This window comes from Cherax quadricarinatus, chromosome 62 (genome assembly GCF_038502225.1).
Source record: "Cherax quadricarinatus isolate ZL_2023a chromosome 62, ASM3850222v1, whole genome shotgun sequence".
Lineage (NCBI taxonomy): Eukaryota > Metazoa > Arthropoda > Malacostraca > Decapoda > Parastacidae > Cherax > Cherax quadricarinatus.
The window spans coordinates 11798451-11822168 of NC_091353.1; the positions used below are offsets into that span (position 1 = coordinate 11798451).

The 23718-nt window shown below is 43.5% G+C and overlaps 1 protein-coding gene across 4 annotated transcripts in view; it reads left to right on the top strand.

Moving 5' to 3' along the window:
* Nucleotides 1–4404: 4404 nt before the first annotated feature.
* The window catches only part of Art3 (arginine methyltransferase 3), a 64445-nt gene continuing 45131 nt past the window's right edge, over nt 4405–23718 (top strand). Inside the window, exons 1-3 of one of the 4 annotated variants that reach the window (XM_070098441.1) lie at nt 4405–4518; nt 15702–16168; nt 19488–19639. In XM_070098441.1, coding sequence (XP_069954542.1) covers nt 15718–16168; nt 19488–19639 — 603 coding nt within the window. In that variant the 5' untranslated portion in view covers nt 4405–4518; nt 15702–15717. Of the gene's footprint in view, nt 4519–4543; nt 4731–15701; nt 16169–19487; nt 19640–23718 lie in introns of those variants that run through there. The other 3 variants (XM_070098442.1, XM_070098443.1, XM_070098440.1) reach the window with 3 other exon arrangements.

Sequence of the window (23718 nt, forward strand, 5' to 3'; positions counted from 1 at the left end):
AAAATTTGACTAACACAAGCCTATCCGATGTTATCCTGACGCCAAATGACTTCGAACAGGCGATAAATGACATGCCCATGCACTCTGCCCCAGGGCCAGACTCATGGAACTCTGTGTTCATCAAGAACTGCAAGAAGCCCCTATCACGAGCCTTTTCCATCCTATGGAGAGGGAGCATGGACACGGGGGTCGTCCCTCAGTTACTAAAAACAACAGACATAGCCCCACTCCACAAAGGGGGCAGTAAAGCAACAGCAAAGAACTACAGACCAATAGCACTAACATCCCATATCATAAAAATCTTTGAAAGGGTCCTAAGAAGCAAGATCACCACCCATCTAGAAACCCATCAGTTACACAACCCAGGGCAACATGGGTTTAGAACAGGTCGCTCCTGTCTGTCTCAACTACTGGATCACTACGACAAGGTCCTAAATGCACTAGAAGACAAAAAGAATGCAGATGTAATATATACAGACTTTGCAAAAGCCTTCGACAAGTGTGACCATGGCGTAATAGCGCACAAAATGCGCGCTAAAGGAATAACAGGAAAAGTCGGTCGATGGATCTATAATTTCCTCACTAACAGAACACAGAGAGTAGTCGTTAACAGAGTAAAGTCCGAGGCAGCTACGGTGAAAAGCTCTGTCCCACAAGGCACAGTACTAGCTCCCATCTTGTTCCTCATCCTCATATCCGACATAGACAAGGATGTCAGCCACAGCACCGTGTCTTCCTTTGCAGATGACACCCGAATCTGCATGACAGTGTCTTCCATTGCAGACACTGCAAGGCTCCAGGCGGACATCAACCAAATCTTTCAGTGGGCTGCAGAAAACAATATGAAGTTCAACGATGAGAAATTTCAATTACTCAGATATGGTAAACATGAGGAAATTAAATCTTCATCAGAGTACAAAACAAATTCTGGCCACAAAATAGAGCGAAACACCAACGTCAAAGACCTAGGAGTGATTATGTCGGAGGATCTCACCTTCAAGGACCATAACATTGTATCAATCGCATCTGCTAGAAAAATGACAGGATGGATAATGAGAACCTTCAAAACTAGGGAGGCCAAGCCCATGATGACACTCTTCAGGTCACTTGTTCTATCTAGGCTGGAATATTGCTGCACTCTAACAGCACCTTTCAAGGCAGGTGAAATTGCCGACCTAGAAAATGTACAGAGAACTTTCACGGCGCGCATAACGGAGATAAAACACCTCAATTACTGGGAGCGCTTGAGGTTTCTAAACCTGTATTCCCTGGAACGCAGGAGGGAGAGATACATGATTATATACACCTGGAAAATCCTAGAGGGACTAGTACCAAACTTGCACACGAAAATCACTCACTACGAAAGCAAAAGACTTGGCAGACGATGCACCATCCCCCCAATGAAAAGCAGGGGTGTCACTAGCACGTTAAGAGACCATACAATAAGTGTCAGGGGCCCGAGACTGTTCAACTGCCTCCCAGCACACATAAGGGGGATTACCAACAGACCCCTGGCAGTCTTCAAGCTGGCACTGGACAAGCACCTAAAGACAGTTCCTGATCAGCCGGGCTGTGGCTCGTACGTTGGTTTGCGTGCAGCCAGCAGCAACAGCCTGGTTGATCAGGCGCTGATCCACCAGGAGGCCTGGTCACAGACCGGGCCGCGGGGGCGTTGACCCCCGAAACTCTCTCCAGGTAAACTCCAGGTAAACTACTCATTTATGAACATCAAAATGGTATACAATACCGACAGGTTGAACATCAAAATGGTATACAATACCGACAGGTTGAACATCAAAATGGTATACAATACCGACAGGTTGAACATCAAAATGGTATACAATACCGACAGGTTGAACATCAAAATGGTATACAATACCGACAGGTTGGTAGTAAGACACATAGGCAACTTTATTCCGAAACGTTTCGCCTACACAGTAGGCTTCTAAAGTCGAGATGAATGGTTTGAAAAACCGACAAGTTGAAGATTGAGACACTTATGCAGCATATGGAAATCTTTATTCAGGAAACGTTTCGCCACACAGTGGCTTCATCAGCCCAATACAAAGAGGAAGGCGTAAGGAGAGGAGGAGAATGAGGTAATCAGTCCCTCAACCTGGAGTCGATGTGTTCAGTCCATCAATCTTGTAGAATGTACAGCATAGGGCCGTAGACGTGGCTTATATACTGTAGTGAGGTGACGTGAAGCAGATGGAGGCGGGGTCATAGTGGTACCATCCACTAGTCGAAGTAGGTCTTCGTCCAAAGGTTGAACAAGTGTTGAAGAATTCTTTGTTACAAGATCCCATGATGCTGCAGTGTCCGACAGTTGTGATGAATGGTTTGAAAAACCGACAAGTTGAATACAGAAAATAGGCAGGAACAGTAGAGATGTGAAGACGATGTAATCAGTCCATCACCCTTGTAGTCGTAGAATTTGAGGTTGTCAGTCCCTCGGCCTGGAGAAGTTCAGTTCCATAGTCAGGAACTATCTGAAGATCAAGCGACAGTGCGAGACTTAAATACTGTCGGAAGGAGAGGTGCAGAGTAGTAGTAGTATTCGACTGAAGAAGCCTACTGTGTAGGCGAAACGTTTCGGAATAAAGTTGCCTAACTGTTGCCTATGTGTCTTACCTACCAACCTGTCGGTATTGTATACCATTTTGATGTTCATCTTGTCAGACACTGCAACACATGGCCTCTTGGTACAGAAAACGCCTTAGACAATCCTTTCAAGTGAGAACTGTTGGATCTGAGAGGGACCTGACCTCTCAGTGGTTACATTCTCACTACTACTACTACTCTGCACCTCTCCTTCCGACAGTATTTAAGTCTCGCACTGTCGCTTGATCTTCAGATAGTTCCTGACTATGGAACTGAACTTCTCCAGGCCGAGGGACTGACAACCTCAAATTCTACGACTACAAGGGTGATGGACTGATTACATCGTCTTCACTTCTCTACTGTTCCTGCCTACTTTCTGTATTCGACTGAAGAAGCCTACTGTGTAGGCGAAACGTTTCGGAATAAAGTTGCCTAACTGTTGCCTATGTGTCTTACTACCAACCGACAGGTTGGTAGTAAGACACATAGGCAACGGAATAAAGTTGGCTAACTGTTGCCTATGTGTCTTACCTACATACTCATTTATGTTTAATTGTTATCTTTTTTTATATATAGGATGGGGTCCACCTCTGGTGTAAATTGTGGGACCTATAGCCTCGGATTATTATTATTATAATCAAACAGAAGCGCTAAGCCACAAGGACTATACAGTATAGCCTCGGAGAAGTGGATAAAAAGGCTTCAAGGAAGAATATTGTTATCTGTTTACAATAATGTTTTACCACTGAATACTTCATTGATTAGTTAATCTTAAGTTAATTTTAAACCTGCCAGTAATGCTATGCATTAAAGTGGCTTTGGCATGCTGCATTTAACTGTATTCTTTTGTACTTCTCTGTATCATGTTCAAATTAATAAATAAATAAATAAATAAGGGTCCGTAATCAAGACTGGTGTGGTTGATCTTCAAGTGGATTATCCTATAAGAACGTCAACATTATTATAAAAAATCAACACAAATGTATATAGTCATAATATTTTTATTCACTAATAATAATAATAATAATAAATTATTAATAATAATACTTGATATAATACAGCATAAGAAGTGTGGTGGTGGTGGAGGTCGTCTTCAAGTGGATTATCCTACAAGAACGTCAACAATATTATAAAAAATCAACACAAATGTATTTAGTCATAATATTTTTATTCACTAATAATAATAATAATAATAAATTATTAATAATAATACTTGATATAATACAGCATAATAAGTGTGGTGGTGGTGGAGGTCGTCTTCAAGTGGATTATCTTACAAGAACGTCAACATTATTATAAAAAATCAACACAAATGTATATAGTCATAATATTTTTATTCACTAATAATAATAATAATAATAATAATAATAATAATAATAATAATAATAATAATAATAATAATAATAAATTATTAATAATAATACTTGATATAATACAGCATAAGAAGTGTGGTGATGGTGGAGGTCGTCTTCAAGTGGATTATCTTACAAGAACGTCCCCTCAAGGAAGGTTCCTTGATGTTGGTGAGGGGCTCTTGATTTAGGGAATTGGATCTGTGCTCCAGTTCCCCGAATTAAGCCTGAATGCCTTCCACATCCCCCCCCACAGGCGCTGTATAATCCTCCAGGTTTAGCGCTTCCCCCTTGATTATAATAATAATTACAAGAACGTCAACATTATTATAAAAAATCAACACAAATGTATATAGTCATAATATTTTTATTCACTAATAATAATAATAATAATAATAATAATAATAATAATAATAATAATAATAAATTATTAATAATAATACTTGATATAATACAGCATAAGAAGTGTGGTGGTGGTGGTGGTGTTCAAGTGGATTATCTTACAAGAACGTCAACATTGGCAGCTCCATCACACGTGTTGGCCGCTTCTTAGTTGTTAATTGTATTTATTTCAGGGAGTTGGGGGAGTGTTAAACCCGTAGGGGGGTCGTAAAGTGCCTTAGGGGGTTATGGGACTCACTGAGATTCGAACCGAGGGAAGGGAAGGTAGCTCCAGTAGCTCACATTCTGCTGCACCGGGGTTTGATTCCCGGCACGAGTGAAAATACTGAGCATGTTTCCTTACACCTGCTGTTCCTGTTCACCTAGCAGCAAGTAGGTACCTGGGTGTTAGTCACCTTACACCTGCTGTTCCTGTTCACCTAGCAGCAAGTAGGTACCTGGGTGTTAGTCACCTTACACCTGCTGTTCCTGTTCACCTAGCAGCAAGTAGGTACCTGGGTGTTAGTCACCTTACACCTACTGTTCCTGTTCACCTAGCAGCAAGTAGGTACCTGGGTGTTGGTCACCTTACACCTGCTGTTCCTGTTCACCTAGCAGCAAGTAGGTACCTGGGTGTTAGTCACCTTACACCTGCTGTTCCTGTTCACCTAGCAGCAAGTAGGTACCTGGGTTTTAGTCACCTTACACCTGCTGTTCCTGTTCACCTAGCAGCAAGTAGGTACCTGGGTGTTAGTCACCTTACACCTGCTGTTCCTGTTCACCTAGCAGCAAGTAGGTACCTGGGTGTTGGTCACCTTACACCTGCTGTTCCTGTTCACCTAGCAGCAAGTAGGTACCTGGGTGTTAGTCACCTTACACCTGCTGTTCCTGTTCACCTAGCAGCAAGTAGGTACCTGGGTGTTGGTCGCCTTACACCTACTGTCCCTGTTCAGCTGGCAGTAAGTAGGTAAGGTACCTAGGTGTTAAGTGGCTTGTGGGTCGCATCCTGGGGGAGGGGATTTAAGAACCACGTCGGAAATAAGCCAGACAGTCCTCGATGACAGCCTGACTCTATTGGGTTATCCTGGGTTACTAACCCTCTGGGTTAATAATCCAAAGGAAGTATTCTCTTGGAAGGCCCCTTGAGGGGCTCTTGATCTAGGGAATTCGATCTGTGCTCCGGTTCCCTGAATTAAGCCTGAATACCTTCCTCATCCCCCCCCCACAGGTGGTGTATGATCCTACGGGTTTAGTGCATACAGTGATGGCTCTCATAAATAAATTGGAGCACGCATCAATAACTGGGCCTCTACCCTTCAGACAGAACTGTTTGCCATACTCCTTGCACTGAAATGCATCTATGTATCAAAGATTGACAGTTTAATTGTAACTGATTCTCTGTCATCCATAAATGCTCTCAACTTATTAAGTATAAATTGTTGCATGCTTGTGTCAGAAGCCAGACACAGGTATGGTAGGATTGTGGACAGTGGAGTCAGAGTGCACATGCTGTGGATTCCATCTCACATTGGTCTTCAGATGCATGATAGAACTGATAAATTGGCTAAGCTGTATGCTTTCAAAGAGGGGGTAGATTACAATCTTGGCTTGTCAGGTAGTAGTTTGAGAACAATAATACGAAAAGAACTTCAAATGAATTTTATTGACTTAAGACTCAGGGAGATTGACACCAGTGAGTCCATCTATCATCACTCTATCATGCAGGAGGAGCCACATGTCTATGGTGCATCCAACAAAATAAGCAGACTCTTGGATGTCACTACTGCCCGGCTCTGGCTGGGTTACAAGTATCTTTGGCAGGTTAAATCACCACCACCAGATGTAGACCAAATGAAATGTAAATTTTGCCAGATGGACTATTGTCACACCCTGCGTCATTATGTACTGGAGTGTGATAAAATTAATGAATTTAGAGACAACTCACTCAGAAGTGTTCAAGAAATGGCAAAGTATTTTATCCACAGTGGTATATTGCAGACCATTCTGGAGAAATACCCTGACTTTGCTAGCTGTAGATAAAGCATTACCATGTGTATGTGTGTGTGTGTGTGTGTGTGTGTGTGTGTGTGTGTGTGTGTGTGTGTGTGTGTGTGTGCGCGCGTGCGTGCGTGCGTGTGTGTGTGTGTGTGTGCGTGTGTGTGTGTGCGCACGTGCGCTTGTGTGTTTGTATATGTTTGTATGCTCGTGTGCATGTGTGTGCGTGCGCCCTCGTGTGTGTATGTGTGTGTGTGTGCTCGTGTGGGTGTATGACCCACTTAATATTTGTATTTATAACCCATTACAATTGTGACCAGGTATGGACGTGTCAGTGGCTCATTACTTTGTAATTTGTTCATGACTGTAACCATGTATAGGAGTGAGGATGATTCATTACCTTTGTAACTTGCCATGATTGTGACCAGATCTACCTGGAGTTCATTACCTTTGTAACTTGTTCAGCTATCATAACTTTGGGGTCCAGTCCCTGGACCCATTATGTACCTCTGTAATCTTTTGACTACTGTCCACAGGATGGGTATGGGGTGCATAATAAACACGTTAAACTAACAGACTTTAGCGCACCTAACTTTGTGGTCATAATGTAACTGATCTTTACATAGTTTGAGTTACTTAACTGTTTTAAGCAATAATCGTGAAACAGCGACTGAAGATGGAAAATATCTGCTGGGTGAGTTGAATGATAGTTCTAGGCCTTTTGTGTTGCAATCAAGACATCATCAGGAGCTTGCAGTGTTGCAGAAATAGAGGAGGAAATCCAGGAACAGATCTTTCTGAATTTCCTGCTCTGTTTCTGCAACATTGCAAGTTCCTGATGATGTGTTGATTGCAACATGAAAAGCCTAGAACTATCAGTTAACTTTACCTGGGGTTATTTTGCATCTTACCTGTTTTAATTTTTATGGTTAAAATCATGATTGATTGCTACTGTAACTTACAGCTGGGCTTTAAATAATAAGATATAACAAGGACCACAGCAGAAATAAGTCAATTTGTTTGACTTTTTTTAAATTATCCTGTGGGTAATTTACACATATGTTACTATTTATGATCATTGTACTTATGTGTTCCTGGACTCATTCATCATGGGTTTAAACACCCATCTGTTCCATGGTTTGTTCCTGGATTCACTCACCATGGGTTTAAACCCCTATCTGTTTCATGGTTTGTTCCTGGACTCACTCACCATGGGTTTAAACCCCCATCCATTCCATGATTTGTTCTTGGACTCGCTCGCCATGGGTTTAACCCTTTGACTGTCGCAACCCCAAATCCTGAAGTGTCTTTTGGTGTCGAAAAATTTAAAAAAAAAAAAAAATTCTTGTGAAATGATAGAGAATCTTTTTCCCGATGGTAATGCCACCAAAAGTACAAAATTTGATCAAAAACTTACGGAATTATGCTCCTGCGGAGTTAGCGATCTCGGCGATATACACGCATTGGCAATTTCGCCAACTTTAAGCCCTATTTTCGGCCAATTCCATTGTTCCAGTCGACCAAACTCATAGCTATTTCTTTAGAACTCCAATTTTTCTATCAATTGAGTACAGATAACCATGCCACAAAATAATCATGCCACATATAAACTAAATAATGTAGATCTTAATATTACGGATTGCGAAAAAAATTTAGGAGTTCTGGCTAGCAGTAATCTGAAACCAAGACACCTCTTCAAGGGGGGCTCCTTGGTGTGGTGAAGAGGCTCTTGGTCTGAGGAATTAGACCTGTCGGTCTCCTTCCTCAGACCGAACCTAATTACCCCCCAATCCCCCCTTCCCTATCCAATCCTCCCCATCCTCCCCTTTTTCCTTTCCTCCTCCTCCCTCCCACCCCTCTCTTTTGTCCTCCCTCTTTTTGGCCTTTGGGATTTTTCCTACAGGCGTGCTAGTTCCTAGGTGGGGGAAAGGGTACCGGGGTCCATCCCATTCCGTTGAGGTTCGTGGCGGTGGCGTAGTTTGCTGTGGAATCTGGATCACCTGGGGATGTCCCGATCCCTCTCCGGTATCCCGGAGGGTGGCTTTGGGTGTCTTTCGGGCAATGGGTGTATCTCTGGAAGCCACCTTTCGGATTCCAGGGGTGGTGGCCGAAGGAGGTATGCTTTGTGGCGGATATCCGGCCGCCCTCTCTTCTGTCCACCGAGGTAGCTCGGCAGATGTAAGGTTGCTATCCCGGATTGCTAGTTTACTGGCATGAAGGGTAGGGTATGGCATGAGTTCCATGCTGCATCTGCGCTACTTGTGGTGCTGAGGTCCTCTTGGGTGCGGAGGGAGATTTCCGGCCCTTTCATTCCTCCTGGGAACTATTCCTCCCCGCTCCCCCTTTTTTTATTCTTTTTTTATTTTTATTTTATTTCCATTTTTTTCTTAAAAAAAAAAAGAAAAAAGTAACCTAACCATGGAGAACCCAGTCCATGAACCTGCTACCCTCGGGCCCCTTCTTGATACCGCACCCCATTCTGACCCTGCCTCATTTTTTGACCACTCTTTGGACACTCCTGCTGCCCCTGTACCTCTTGCTGGTGCTGTTTCCTCACCCGCTTCAGATACCAGGGTTTCGAATGACTCCTTCGATTTATCTGACCTCCACTTTCCTTTGACTATGCTTCCGGCTTCTCCCTCTACGGTGCGGCAATTTTCGAATCGCCAGCCAGTTTCACATCGGACCAACTCCGGTCCCACTCCTAAATGCCAACGACAATTGCCTGATGATGATGCTTCACCACCACAACGTTCTTCTCAGAAAAGATCAACACATCAAGCACTCCCTTTCCATGCTCAGTTTCGGAATGCACAATGGACTAAATTCTTTACGACCGACTTCCTCTATTGCCTATCTTTTTGACCATAGTATTGGCAAGGTGCTCCTCCGCCATGTTGGTAGAGATATTTCCTTCCATGCTCTGAAGAGCGGTATGTGCATCATCACTGTTCAGAATGCTACCCAAGCTCATGATCTTTCTCTTCTTTCACATATTGATACTATTCCTGTCACTATCGAAAAACATCATTCCCTCAATTCTTGTAGTGGTACTGTCATTCTGCCCCATACCATAGCCCAACAGAATTTTCAGGCATGTGGAAATGACATTCTTGAACAGCTGGAACTCCAAGATCTCCCAATCCTCAAGGTAGACACTTATGTCCTTCCTGCCTGCGGGCGGAGATGATACCCTTGCAATGTGGCTCGATTAACTTTTGACAGCCGTGAACTCCCGTCCTCTGTTTATGTAGCAGGACATCGGTTACAAGTTCGAAAGGTGATCCCTACACCGCAACAGTGTAGAAATTGCTGGTGATTTGGTAACCCAGCGAAATATTGCAGATCTATAGCCGAATGCCCAGTCTGTGGTGCCGACGACCATTCTGATATCTTGCAGTCGACCTCTCTCTTGCCTTAATTGTCATGAGGCTCGCCCTTCGTACGTTCGCCGTTGCCAGGTCTACTTAAATGAGCGTGAAATCCATTGCCTCAAAGAGGCAGAAGGTCTCCCCTATGCTATGGCAGTTTCTCATCTCCGCCTCCAGGGGAGACTGCCCCGTGTTTCTTATTCTCGTGTTTCAAAACGTCCCCCCACTTCTGGGGTCCCATCTTCTGCAGCCTCCTCTGTTGTTACCCCTCCCATAGTCACTCCTGTATCTAATTCTTTTACTGTCCTGGGCTCAGACGTCCCTACTTCAACATTTCAGTCTGTTCTGACATCTTCGAGTTCTCACTCACAAGGCCCAGTATGGACAAGATCTCGTACGACACCTTCTACCAGTCGCCCCTCTACTTCTCAGAAGTCCAAAAAATCCCCTTTGCTCAAATCTTCTTTGCCCCCTTCCTTCCCTTCTTCTGCCCCCACATTTTACCTTTCCAGTCTCTACCTGGTTCTTCCCCTCTCACTGGCTCTATTAGTGTGGAGGTTCACCCCCTCCTTGTTCTGTGCCTCCCTCCCAAGTCTCTCCTTCCGCCGCCTCCTAGGTTTCTGCCTCTTCTGTCCCCTCCCACACTTCTTCTTCAGTTCCCAACATGCTTTCGTTCCCCCCTACTTTAGTACAGTCCATTACTGTCCCAATCTTTACTCACCCTCCTCCTTCTATCTCCAATATTGTCTCCCATACAACGTCTTTGAATTCAGAAACACTTGACGCTATTTCAGAATATATTGCAGAGACTAAACCTTCAATGGACACTGATCCACCTCCTGTTCCTTCTCTTCCCTCTCCTCCATCTCCACAACTCCATTCTTTGCAACGCTCCGTTCCTTCGCTGCTTGAACGTCTTCCGATGCCACCGCACATAGACTTTTCTAACCCCTCTAGTCCGTAGGTGCCCTTGCCTACGGATTCCTGGTATTTTCCTCGTTGCCAATCATGGCCTATTTACAGTGGTATATCTGCGGCCTCAGGGGTAATCAGGGTGAGCTTCAGATGTTGCTTTCCAGGTTTTCCTCTGTTGGTGTTTGCTTACAAGAACCTAAATTACACTCAGCTGTTTTCCAACCTATCTCAAGCTATAATTTATTGTATTCTTCGGATCCTTTCTCAGATGGGACCTTTAATGAAAGTGCCCTTCTTCTACGCAATGATATTCCGTACTGTCAACTATTTGTTCATAACTCGCTGCATTACACTGCAGCCCGTATCCACTTGAATAAGTGGTTTACAATATGTTCTTTATATCTCTCTTCTTCTCGGGCATTTTCTATCCCAGATTTTGCCTTTCTTGTTTCATCCTTACCACCACCACCACTTCTGTTACTTGGCAATTTTAATGCCCACCGTTTCCTCTGGGGGGGGGTCTCATTATGACTCACGTGGCATCCAGTTGGAGGTTTTTCTCGCCTCTCACCCCCTCCATGTTTTAAATACTGGTACTCCCACCCATTTTGATCCTCGTACTCATACTCTCTCTTGCATCGATCTGTTGGTCTGCTCTTCCTCCACTGCACTAGACTTCACCTGGTCTGTTCTACCGGACTTACATGACAGTGATCATTCTTACTTCTCCTTCATATTCACCACTTTTTCGTAACCCTCGCTGGCAATTTGATCGGGCAAATTGGGACCTATACTCGCAACTCACTGCTTTTAGTGAGGTTCCTTCTTCATCCTCCATTGATGAGCTCCTACACCTCTTCTCGACGTCAGTTTTAACTGCAGCTTCTCATTCTATACCCCAAACCTCAGGCAGGCATTCTCAGAAGTGCGTGCCTTGGTGGTCTCCTGCTTGTGCTCGTGCAGTACGTTTGAAACATGCTGCATGGGGCAGGTACTGGTACAATAGAACCGATGAGAGACTTCTTGATTTTAAGCAGAAGCGTGTGGTCGCTCGCCGTGTCATCCGTGATGCTAAACGCACTTGCTGGCGAGATTATGTTTCCACCATCACCTCTGCTTCCTCTATGAGTGCAGTCTGGAAAAAAGTGAGGAAATTGAGTGGTAAATACTCTCCTGACCCGGCTCGTATTCTACGGGTCGCCGGTGTTGATATAGCAAACCCTCTTGACGTTGCCATTAAAATTGGCACTCGTCTGGTCCGTATTTCCCGGGGGCTCCATCTATGCCCCTCGTTTCTTTCCTCAAAGTCTGCCAGAGAGATAGTACCCTTGGACTTTTCTTCTCTCAGAGAAGAACAGTATAATGTGCCTTTTACACTTCAGGAACTGGAGGCAACACACTCAGCTTGCCGATCATCGGCAGCTGGGCCTGACGACATTCATATTCAGATGTTACAACATCTACATCAGTCAGCTCTTGTAGGCCTCTTACACTTCTTCAATCTTATTTGGTCATAAGGAGTTCTCCCCCAGCTGTGGAAATCTGCCATTGTTCTCCCTTTCCACAAATCGGGTACTACGGGACATGATGCCTCCCACTATCATCCCATTGCTCTTACCAGTGCAGTTTGCAAAGTGATGGAACTTCTGGTAAATCGACGTTTAATGTGGTATTTAGAGACACATAACAGTCTCTTCTCTCCACTAGTCAATATGGCTTTTGTAAGAGCCGTTCTACCATAGACCCCTTACTGTGCTTGGATACGTATGTTCGTAATGCCTTTGCGAATAACCACTCAGTTATTGCCATATTTTTTGACCTCGAGAAGGCATATGATACAACATGGAGGTAAAATATTTTGGCCCAAGCTCACTCCGTAGGCCTCCGAGGCAATCTACCATCCTTCCTTAAGAACTTTTTAACTGACAGACATTTTCGTGTTCGGGTTAATAATGTGCGCTCCCCGGACTTTGTCCAAGCTGAAGGTGTCCCCCCCAGGGATGTGTTCTGAGCACAACACTTTTTCTCCTTGCTATCAATGATTTGGTCTCTAGTCTTCCATCCAATATTTGGTCATCACTCTATGTTGATGACTTCGCTATAGCTTGTGCAGGCGCCGACTGTCATCTCATTACAGTTTCTCTCCAGCATGCGGTCGACCGTGTTTCCAATTGGGCCACCACGCATGGGTTTAAATTTTCCAGTGCTAAAACTCGCCAAATTACTTTCACTAGACGCTCTGCCATCTCCGATCATCCTTTGTACCTCTATGGCTCACGTATCCCTGAACGTGATACAGTCAGGTTTCTAGGCCTTCTCTTTGACCGTAGGTTATCCTGGAAACCTCACATTACCTCTCTGAAGGCAACTTGTCACAGCCGGCTGAACCTTCTTAAAACCCTTGCTCATCTTTCATGGGGAGCTGATCGTCGAACTCTCCTTCATCTACATTCAGCCCTCATTTTATCAAAACTCGATTATGGTGATCAGATCTATTCAGCGGCCTCTCCTGCTACTCTCTCGAGCCTTAATCCCATCCATCACCAGGGATTACGTTTGTGCCTTGGTGCTTTTCGCTCTTCCGCTGTTGAGAGCCTCTATGCAGAAGCGAGTGTTCCATCCTTGTCTGATCGCCGTGATGCCCATTGCATTTGCTCTCATGATCTCCGCAATCCTTCCATATATAGAATAGTCACCGATGTTAGCAGACATTCTTTATTTGTTCGTCGCCCCTGTTTGCTCCGTCCCTTTTCTCTTCAACTACATTCGCTCTTGTCTTCCCTTCAGTTACCACCTTTCTATGTTCATGTAGCATCTTACTTTTCTTTGCCCCCTGGGAAGTTCCAGCTGTCCAAGTCTGTTCTTTCTCACTCCCTTGCACGAAAGCCCAACTGCCTACGGTAGCTTCCTGCTCTCTTTTTCTTGACCACTTCCGCTCTCATTCTCATGCCATCGCAGTGTACACAGATGGCTCTAAGTCTTCTGATGGCGTCGGATTCGCAGCAGTGTTTCCGGACAGTGTCGTGCGAGGACATTTACTATCCTTGGCTAGCATTTTTACAGCTGAATTGTATGCCATTCTTGCAATACTTATCCATATTGCATCTATGCCTGTGTCATCATTTGTGGTTGTCTCAGACTCCCTTAGTGCTCTACAGGCTATACAAAAATTTGATACATCTCACCCCCTAGTCCTCTGTATCCAACTTTGGCTACACCGTATCTCTACCAAGCATAAAGATATTGTTTTTTGTTGGGTCCCTGGTCATGTTGACGTACAGGGCAATGAACAGGCAGACACTGCTGCGCGGTCAGCAGTACATGACCTACCCGTTTCATATAGAGGTGTTCCATTTACGGACCATTTTGCTGTAATAGCTACCCACCTTCACACCCGTTGGCAACAACGTTGGTCAACTCTACTCGGTAACAAACTTCAGTCTATTAAACCGAGTATAGGAACTGGCCGTCTTCTTGTCATCAGTGTCGAGGTTGGGAGACTACTCTCTCCCGTCTTCACATTGGCCATACTCGTCTTACTCATGGGTATCTCATGGACAGGCACCCTGTTCCTCTCTGTGAGAAGTGTCAGGTTCTAGTATTGATTAGCCACATTCTGTTAGACTGCCCTCTCTATCAATGAGCACACAGAATTTACCTCCAATGTCGTCTCCGCTCTCCTACTCTTTCTTTACCTTCCCTTCTTGCTGATGGACCCTCCTTTAATCCATTGATGGACCCTCCATAGTCTCATTGACTTCTTGACAATGACTGATTTACTCCACAAACTCTGATGATGATACCTTTTGCACTCCCCTTAGCTCTTTCTACCTCAATCTTTTGCTACCCTCTACCCTTTCGCTATCCACTGCCCCGCTGTTCTCCATAACCTACTACTCATCCCTCTCCCTTTTGCCACCTGATACCCTCGCTTCCTTCCTGCCCTGCAGTGCTGTATAGCCCTTGTGGTTTAGCGTATCTTTTTTATTATAATAATAATAATAATAATACTAGGTCAGTTGCTGTGTTCCTTAAGTGAATGTGACCTGACCTGACCTGACTAGGTTGAGGCATTGGCTTAAGCTGGTAGGTGACTTGGACCTGCCTCACATGGGCCAGTAGGCCTGCTGCAGTGTTCCTTCTTTCTTATGTTCTTAAGAAACTGCCCATTTACCAATTTCAACTACCCAATAAAGTGGTCAGAAATCAGCAATTTGGCCAATTTTACGCAAATTAAAAAAGATACCAATTTCAAAATAGGGTCCAGAATAAACAATGCAGACATTCTTGGCACTAAAGTAACATATCCTCTGTTCATTAGTCATGTCTCCAGGCCCCTCTTATATTACTCTTGCTTTCTATTTTGATTTTTTTTTCACACAAAAAATAAAAAATTTACTATTATGCAGACTACTGCATTATTGTAAAAAAGGTATAAATAATATCAGTGCACTAGTGAAAGAATATTAGACTCCCCAGTTGACATGTATTGGACGTGTGGTGTGATTTGCTTCCTCTTGAAGATTGGTAAAAATCGACCATTTCCGCTACTTTGAGCTCAATTTCAAGGTCTTTTTCATCGTCAAACTAATCAAAATCATCTCTATTTCTGTAATATGTTTTCCATTCTATCAAATGCGACCAAGAAAACGAGAATTCAACTATCAATACTATAGGAAAATACACCCCAAAGTCGGTGTTTTAATCCAAAAACATGGTCGAAGTTTTTTTCCTCTCATTATGCACTGCTTGCTGCAGGATTTTTTTTTATACAGTACACACTGACCACACAGACCCATTCTTTCACATGTGGGCCTACCAGCTTTCTCCTGCTTGATTTGAAGCCGCTAGAATTATTGAGTATACAGTATATACGTCCGAAACACTGGCTTGTAAGATGTATACTATGTACGGCCGAAACAGTCAAAGGGTTAAACCCTCATCTGTCCCGTGGTTTGTTCCCTATTTTAATGAAGTTGTGTAATGTCATATTATTTATTTTTTCATTGTTGTTACTGAAAGACTCGCTGAATAAATATTCACTGATAGTACAATTATACTTATTCTTTGTTCTTGGCACCAGAGATAAAGTCCATGCAATGTCGGACTCTGATGATATGCCGTCATTAGAGGACGATGGTGGCGAAGTCCAGCCAGCTGCCAGGACTGCAGGAGTAAGGAAAGTCGCACATGCTGACACCTCGCGCCCAGAACGAATAGAATGCGAGGATGATACTTCAGATTCTGATAATGAGGAAGACTGGCAAGAAATGGAGGAAGCAATAAGTGGAAAAACAATATGCCTATTTTGCGATAATGTATTACCATCAGTTCAGCTCGCATTTGCTCATATGATTGATGCTCATGGCTTTGACTGTGTTGCATTTGTGTGCAGGTTTAATCTGGATCAAATTGGTTATATTAAGCTGGTTAATTACATAAGGCAGAAACGTCCGTCACCTGAAATTTTATTTACCGAGGAGAATGTAAAATGGGAGAGCAGTGACTATGTGAAACCTGTAATAAATGATGATGCCCTGTTAATGTTTGGTGAGTATAATGCCCAAAATATACAGTGTGTATTTCTATAGGTTTAAGCTTGAAATATGATGGACAAAAGTGAACCTCTTAGTGTACATTATAAAAAAAAAATATTTTTTTGTGCGGTAGATAGAGCTTCAATTTTTTTTGTGTTTTATGCTAGTATTTGGCTCCTGTAGTACTGTAGTACAGTATATTGTACTGTAGTACAGTATATTGTACTGTAATAACTGAAATTTAGTATGAAGTATTTTGTATTTTGTTACTAAGACAAGATATTTTAGAAATTTTTTGTTACTTAAAAAGTTCCATCACTACAGTAATGGTATTTCTTTTATATCATACAGTAATAATGTCTGCAGAATTACTGCTGTGCAGAGTATGTAGCAGAGTCAATCCAAATTAGCAACGGCACATATGTGTACATACATACAAGCATGCATGTGTGCTTGCATATAAGCATGCATGTGTGCTTGCATACAAGCATGCATGTGTGCTTGCATATGAGCATGCATGTGTGCTTGCATACGAGCATGCATGTGTGCTTGCATACAAGCATGCATGTGTGCTTGCATATGAGCATGCATGTGTGCCTGCATACAAGCATGCATGTGTGCCTGCATACAAGCATGCATGTGTGCCTGCATACAAGCATGCATGTGTGCCTGCATACAAGCATGCATGTGTGCCTGCATACAAGCATGCATGTGTGCCTGCATACAAGCATGCATGTGTGCTTGCATACGAGCATGCATGCGTGCTTGCATACAAGCATGCATGTGTGCTTGCATATGAGCATGCATGAGTGCTTGCATATGAGCATGCATGCGTGCTTGCATACAAGCATGCATGTGTGCTTGCATATGAGCATGCATGTGTGCTTGCATACAAGCATGCATGTGTGCTTGCATACAATCATGCATGTGTGCCTGCATACAAGCATGCATGTGTGCTTGCATACGAGCATGCATGCATGCTTGCATACAAGCATGCATGTGTGCTTGCATATGAGCATGCATGTGTGCTTGCATATGAGCATACATGCGTGCTTGCATACGAGCATGCATGTGTGCTTGCATATGAGCATGCATGTGTGCTTGCATATGAGCATGCATGCGTGCTTGCATACAAGCATGCATGTGTGCTTGCATATGAGCATGCATGTGTGCTTGCATACAAGCATGCATGTGTGCTTGCATATGAGCATGCATGCATGCTTGCATACGAGCATGCATGCGTGCTTGCATACAAGCATGCATGTGTGCTTGCATATGAGCATGCATGTGTGCTTGCATATGAGCATACATGCGTGCTTGCATACGAGCATGCATGTGTGCTTGCATATGAGCATGCATGTGTGCTTGCATATGAGCATGCATGTGTGCTTGCATATGAGCATGCATGCGTGCTTGCATACAAGCATGCATGTGTGCTTGCATACGAGCATGCATGTGTGCTTGCATATGAGCATACATGCGTGCTTGCATACAAGCATGCATGTGTGCTTGCATACGAGCATGCATGTGTGCTTGCATATGAGCATGCATGCGTGCTTGCATACAAGCATGCATGTGTGCTTGCATACGAGCATGCATGCGTGCTTGCATACAAGCATGCATGTGTGCCTGCATACGAGCATGCATGTGTGCTTGCATACAAGCATGCATGTGTGCTTGCATACGAGCATGCATGCGTGCTTGCATACGAGCATGCATGCGTGCTTGCATACAAGCATGCATGTGTGCTTGCATACGAGCATGCATGCGTGCTTGCATACAAGCATGCATGCATGCTTGCATACAAGCATGCATGTGTGCTTGCATACGAGCATGCATGTGTGCCTGCATACAAGCATGCATGTGTGCCTGCATATGAGCATGCATGCATGCTTGCATACAAGCATGCATGTGTGCCTGCATACGAGCATGCATGTGTGCTTGCATACGAGCATGCATGCGTGCTTGCATACAAGCATGCATGTGTGCCTGCATATGAGCATGCATGCGTGCTTGCATACAAGCATGCATGTGTGCCTGCATATGAGCATGCATGCGTGCTTGCATACAAGCATGCATGTGTGCCTGCATATGAGCATGCATGCGTGCTTGCATACAAGCATGCATGTGTGCCTGCATACGAGCATGCATGTGTGCTTGCATACGAGCATGCATGCGTGCTTGCATACAAGCATGCATGTGTGCTTGCATACAAGCATGCATGCGTGCTTGCATACAAGCATGCATGTGTGCTTGCATAGAAGCATGCATGTGTGCTTGCATATGAGCATGCATGCGTGCTTGCATACAAGCATGCATGTGTGCTTGCATACAAGCATGCATGTGTGCTTGCATACAAGCATGCATGCGTGCTTGCATACAAGCATGCATGTGTGCTTGCATATGAGCATGCATGCGTGCTTGCATACAAGCATGCATGTGTGCTTGCATACAAGCATGCATGTGTGCTTGCATACAAGCATGCATGTGTGCCTGCATATGAGCATGCATGAGTGCTTACATATGAACATGCATGAGTGCTTGCATATGTGCATGCATGAGTGCATGCATATGTGCATACATGCAAGCATGCATACATACATATGTACGTACATACATACATACAGGGATTTTAGTAGACTACAAGGATATCCTCATATTATTTTTACACATCTGGTCTGGATGATGCTGATGGCTTCCTGAAGTGATGGTTTTTTAGTTTTTAATCACTTATTATATACATATAGAGTATGTGTTTAAAGCTGTATATTATGCTGGAAAACCACTCGTATGTTATTATGTATTATATACCTTTGATATACCTTTGAAGAGTTTCAAGAGTTTCACTACTCTCAGAGCCTGGCCATGGGCCAGGCTTGTCTGGTGCTTGCTGGAGGCCCACTGCTCCACATATCCATCACAGCCTGGTTGTCCATAAATGCTGTATAAAACTGGACTTGTTTTGGTCATTGCACAGTCTGGGAAAGGTATCCTTCATATTCCATAACCCCAACCCCCCCAGTACAAGTAGCACAATACACAAATTACCCGCACATAGGATAGAGAAGCTTATGACAACATTTCGGTCCAATTTGGATTACACGTATTTACAATTGTGACTTGTAAATGGTCCAAGTCAGACCGAAACATTGTCATAAGGCTCCTCTCTCCTATGTGCAGTTTATGTGTGTATTGTTCTAGTCACAGTATATCGTGACTTTTGGTACTTTACAAATATATGTAGTACAAAAATATTACCCATAGCAAATTTTGTGTGCAAAGAATACACATTCAGATATACTCCAGGTATCACTGGAGACTGATTTTTTCAGATGTGGAAGAACTGACCAAGATAGAAGAGCAACCAGATCATGACCAACGTACTTTGTACAATGAAGCCACCTACGATGAACTGAGAGAAATCATTGTCAAGCAACGTGAAGTCATGCAGAGGATGTTGCAGGCTGTTCAGGCTGTCAGTAAGGTCAGGCATCTTGCAGCCACCTCATTTTGAAGCAGCTGTTAAGGCTTGTTATGGGTACATACATTACACAGGTCTCAATGTGAATAAATCCAGTTGGCCCCTGACTTACAAGTGCCTCAAGCTACACACATCTGCACTTACAGAGCATATCAAATCGCAGAGTGGGTGGGGTTTGAACTCATGGCAGGGGAGTGTTACAACACCCAGGCCAGTGTGTTAACCACTACACCAGCTGACCCAGAGCACTTAAAAAATAATTACCGTATTTTCTGGCATAGATGTACGACAAAAGTATCATAACGGTAAATCAGTTACCATATTCAAGGGTTATTTACCCTCTTACTTCACGCTGAAGCGTAACACAAATCCTACCGCTGACCCTGACCTTGAGTATATAAGGTGCAGGCTGATTTTTCAAGACTTTTTGTCAGAAAAAAAGGCTCATCTTATATGCCGGAAAATGCGGTACTTTTTTACAGTTGCTGATTTATGCTACTACTCTTGTTTTCTATGCAAACAACTCATGCATTAAGCGAAACATCAGACAAGTAACTTGTTTACAAGTTGTTGTAAACTTCTTGTATGTAAAAGCATGGTAACCTGTGCCTTATTAGGCACAGGTTACGTGAGGTCACAGACCCTGAGCTGCTTGGGGATTAGCGTGGACGGTTACAAAGCATGGCTTGCTTCTACAGTGTTTTAAAAGCTGAGGTTGGAGAGTTGAAGGAGGAGGTCTTGCTTCTCCAGGAGGAGATTAGGAGGCTGAAGGTCCACCTCAATGGGCCTGGGAGAGAGTGTGAGGTGGTTGGAGATGTGGGGAATGAGGCTTCTAGCAGTGAGGTGCAGTCTGTCTCTCACTGTGAGGAGGCTGTAGGTGGGGTGGTAGCAACGGCTACCAGCAGTGAGGTGCAGCCCAGCACCTGCTACAAGTGGCGAGTTGTTCACAGTAATGGGAGGCGCATCAGAGTAAGGAAAGTTAAGAGTGCAGATCTGAAGGTAGGAAATCGCTTCTCTGTTCTCCAGGATGAATGTACTTCAGTGGCCAGTGAAGGTAAGGGTACTACTGCCCCTGCTAATGAAGGTAAGCGCATTCTTGTGGTTGGTGACTCTCAGGTAAGATATGTTGATCGTGCTTTTTGTAATAGGAATAAGAAGATGAGAGATAGAGTGTGCTTCCCTGGAGCTGGTGTTGGGGACATTGTCAACAGACTGGATAATATCATGTCAGGTAATGGGAACAAGCCCATTATCTGTCTCAGTGCTGGTGGAAATGATATTGGGAAGGGTAGGAGAGAAGAGCTGCTAGATAAGTACAGGTCAGCTATAGATTTCATTAAGTCTAAGGGAGGGATCCCAATCATATGTAGCATCTTGCCTAGAAGGGGAGTAGGAAATGAATGGTTGTCTAGGGCAATTGGTGTAAATTGCTGGCTAGACAGATACTGCAAGGAACTTGCAATCCCATTCATTGACAACTGGAACAACTTTTATGGCAAACATGATATGTATGCAAGGGATGGGGTTCATCTCTCTGGGGCAGGGGTGGTAGCACTTGCAGACTCGATTGAGAAGGCCATTGGTGAAATGCCTATGATTTTAAACTGATGGAAGATAGAGGTATGGGTGTGTGTGGGAAACAAGCAGGTTGCAACACTAGGGTTGGAAACAGTAAATGTATAAAAGGCATTCAGCATGAAGTTATAAATAAAGACAATAGAACAGGTCAGCAAACAAAGGGGGACAGCAGAGGGCAGCAAGGGACTAGCTCCCTTAAGGTTTACTATACTAATAGCAGGAGTGTTAGAAATAAGATAGATGAGCTAAGATTAATTGCAAGTGCAGGAAACATAGATATTATTGCTATAACAGAGACCTGGCTCAATCTGAAAGATAGAGAGATGCCCTCTGAATGTCACATACAAGGCTATAAATTATTCCACACTGACAGGGTCAACAGGAAAGGTGGTGGAGTAGCGATGTATGTCAGAGACAATTTAAATTGTTGTGTTAGACAAGATATTAAATTAGAAGCGTCAGCCACTGAATCTGTTTGGTTACAGCTTCTCGAGGGCCGAGAAAAACTAATTTTGGGTGTGATTTACAGGGCCCCAAATCTTGATAGGGAGTGCAGTAAACTTCTATGGGACGAAATTCGTAAGGCATCTACATACGAAAATGTTGTGCTAATGGGAGATTTCAACTATAGACAGATTGACTGGAGCAATTTGACAGGAAATTTAGAGTCGGGTGACTTTCTTGATACGATCCAGGATTGTTTTTTAAAACAGTTTGTGACAGAGCCAACTAGGGGAAATAACCTCCTTGACTTGGTTCTTGCCAGTAGGGAAACACTAATTAATAATCTTGAGGTTAATGATGAGCTTGGGGAGAGTGATCACAAATCACTCAGTTTTAACATATCATGGAATTCCCCTAATAATGGCAATCAAGTCTCCGTCCCTGACTTTCGCTTGGCTGATTTCATAGGACTGAAAAATTACTTAGGTGGGCTGAACTGGAATGACCTGACTAGGGGTCAGGTAGGTGGTGATGGTTGCCGATATGATGCTTTCCAGGGCATAGTTCTAGCTGCTCAGTCAAATTATGTTCCAAATAGGGAAATCAGATCAAACAAAAATGATCCTAAATGGATGAACAATAGATTAAAATATCTGATTGGTCAAAAGAGAGGCATATATAGGCAAATCAAAAGAGGAGAGGGGCAATTAAGAAATCGATATATTCAGTTAAAGAGAGAAATAAAAAAGGGAATTAGAAAAGCAAATAGAGATTATGAGGTTAAAGTTGCAAGAGAATCGAAGACTAACCCAAAAGGATTCTTTCAGGTATACAGAAGTAAGATCAGGGACAAGATAGGCCCACTCAAAAGTTCCTCGGGTCAGCTCACTGACAGTGATAAGGAAATGTGTAGAATTTTTAACACATACTTCCTCTCAGTTTTTACACAGGAGGATACCAGCGATATTCCAGTAATGATAAATTATGTAGAACAGGACGATAATAAACTGTGCACTATTAGGGTCACAAGTGACATGGTCCTTAGGCAAATAGATAAATTAAAACCTAACAAATCCCCAGGCCCTGATGAACTGTATGCAAGGGTTCTAAAGGAATGTAAAGAGGAGCTTAGCACACCTTTGGCTAATCTTTTCAACATATCACTACAAACTGGCATGGTGCCAGATAAGTGGAAAATGGCAAATGTGATACCTATTTTCAAAACAGGTGACAGGTCCTTAGCTTCGAACTATAGACCAATAAGCCTAACCTCCATAGTGGGAAAATTTATGGAATCAATAATTGCCGAGGCAGTTCGTAGCCACCTTGAAAAGCATAAATTAATCAACGAATCTCAGCATGGTTTTACAAAGGGGCGTTCCTGCCTTACGAATTTATTAACTTTTTTCACTAAGGTATTTGAGGAGGTAGATCATGGTAATGAATATGATATTGTGTATATGGACTTCAGTAAGGCTTTTGACAGGGTCCCACATCAGAGACTATTGAGGAAAATTAAAGCACATGGAATAGGAGGAGAAATTTTTTCCTGGATAGAGGCATGGTTGACAAATAGGCAGCAGAGAGTTTGCATAAATGGGGAGAAATCAGAGTGGGGAAGCGTCACGAGCGGTGTTCCACAGGGGTCAGTGTTGGGCCCCCTGCTGTTCACAATCTACATAAACGACATAGATGAGGGCATAAAGAGCGACATCGGCAAGTTTGCCGATGACACCAAAATAGGCCGTCGAATTCATTCTGACGAGGACATTCGAGCACTCCAGGAAGATTTGAATAGACTGATGCAGTGGTCGGAGAAGTGGCAGATGCAGTTTAATATAGACAAATGCAAAGTTCTAAATGTTGGACAGGACAATAACCATGCCACATATAAACTAAATAATGTAGATCTTAATATTACGGATTGCGAAAAAGATTTAGGAGTTCTGGTTAGCAGTAATCTGAAACCAAGACAACAGTGCATAAGTGTTCGCAATAAAGCTAATAGAATCCTTGGCTTCATATCAAGAAGCATAAATAATAGGAGTCCTCAGGTTGTT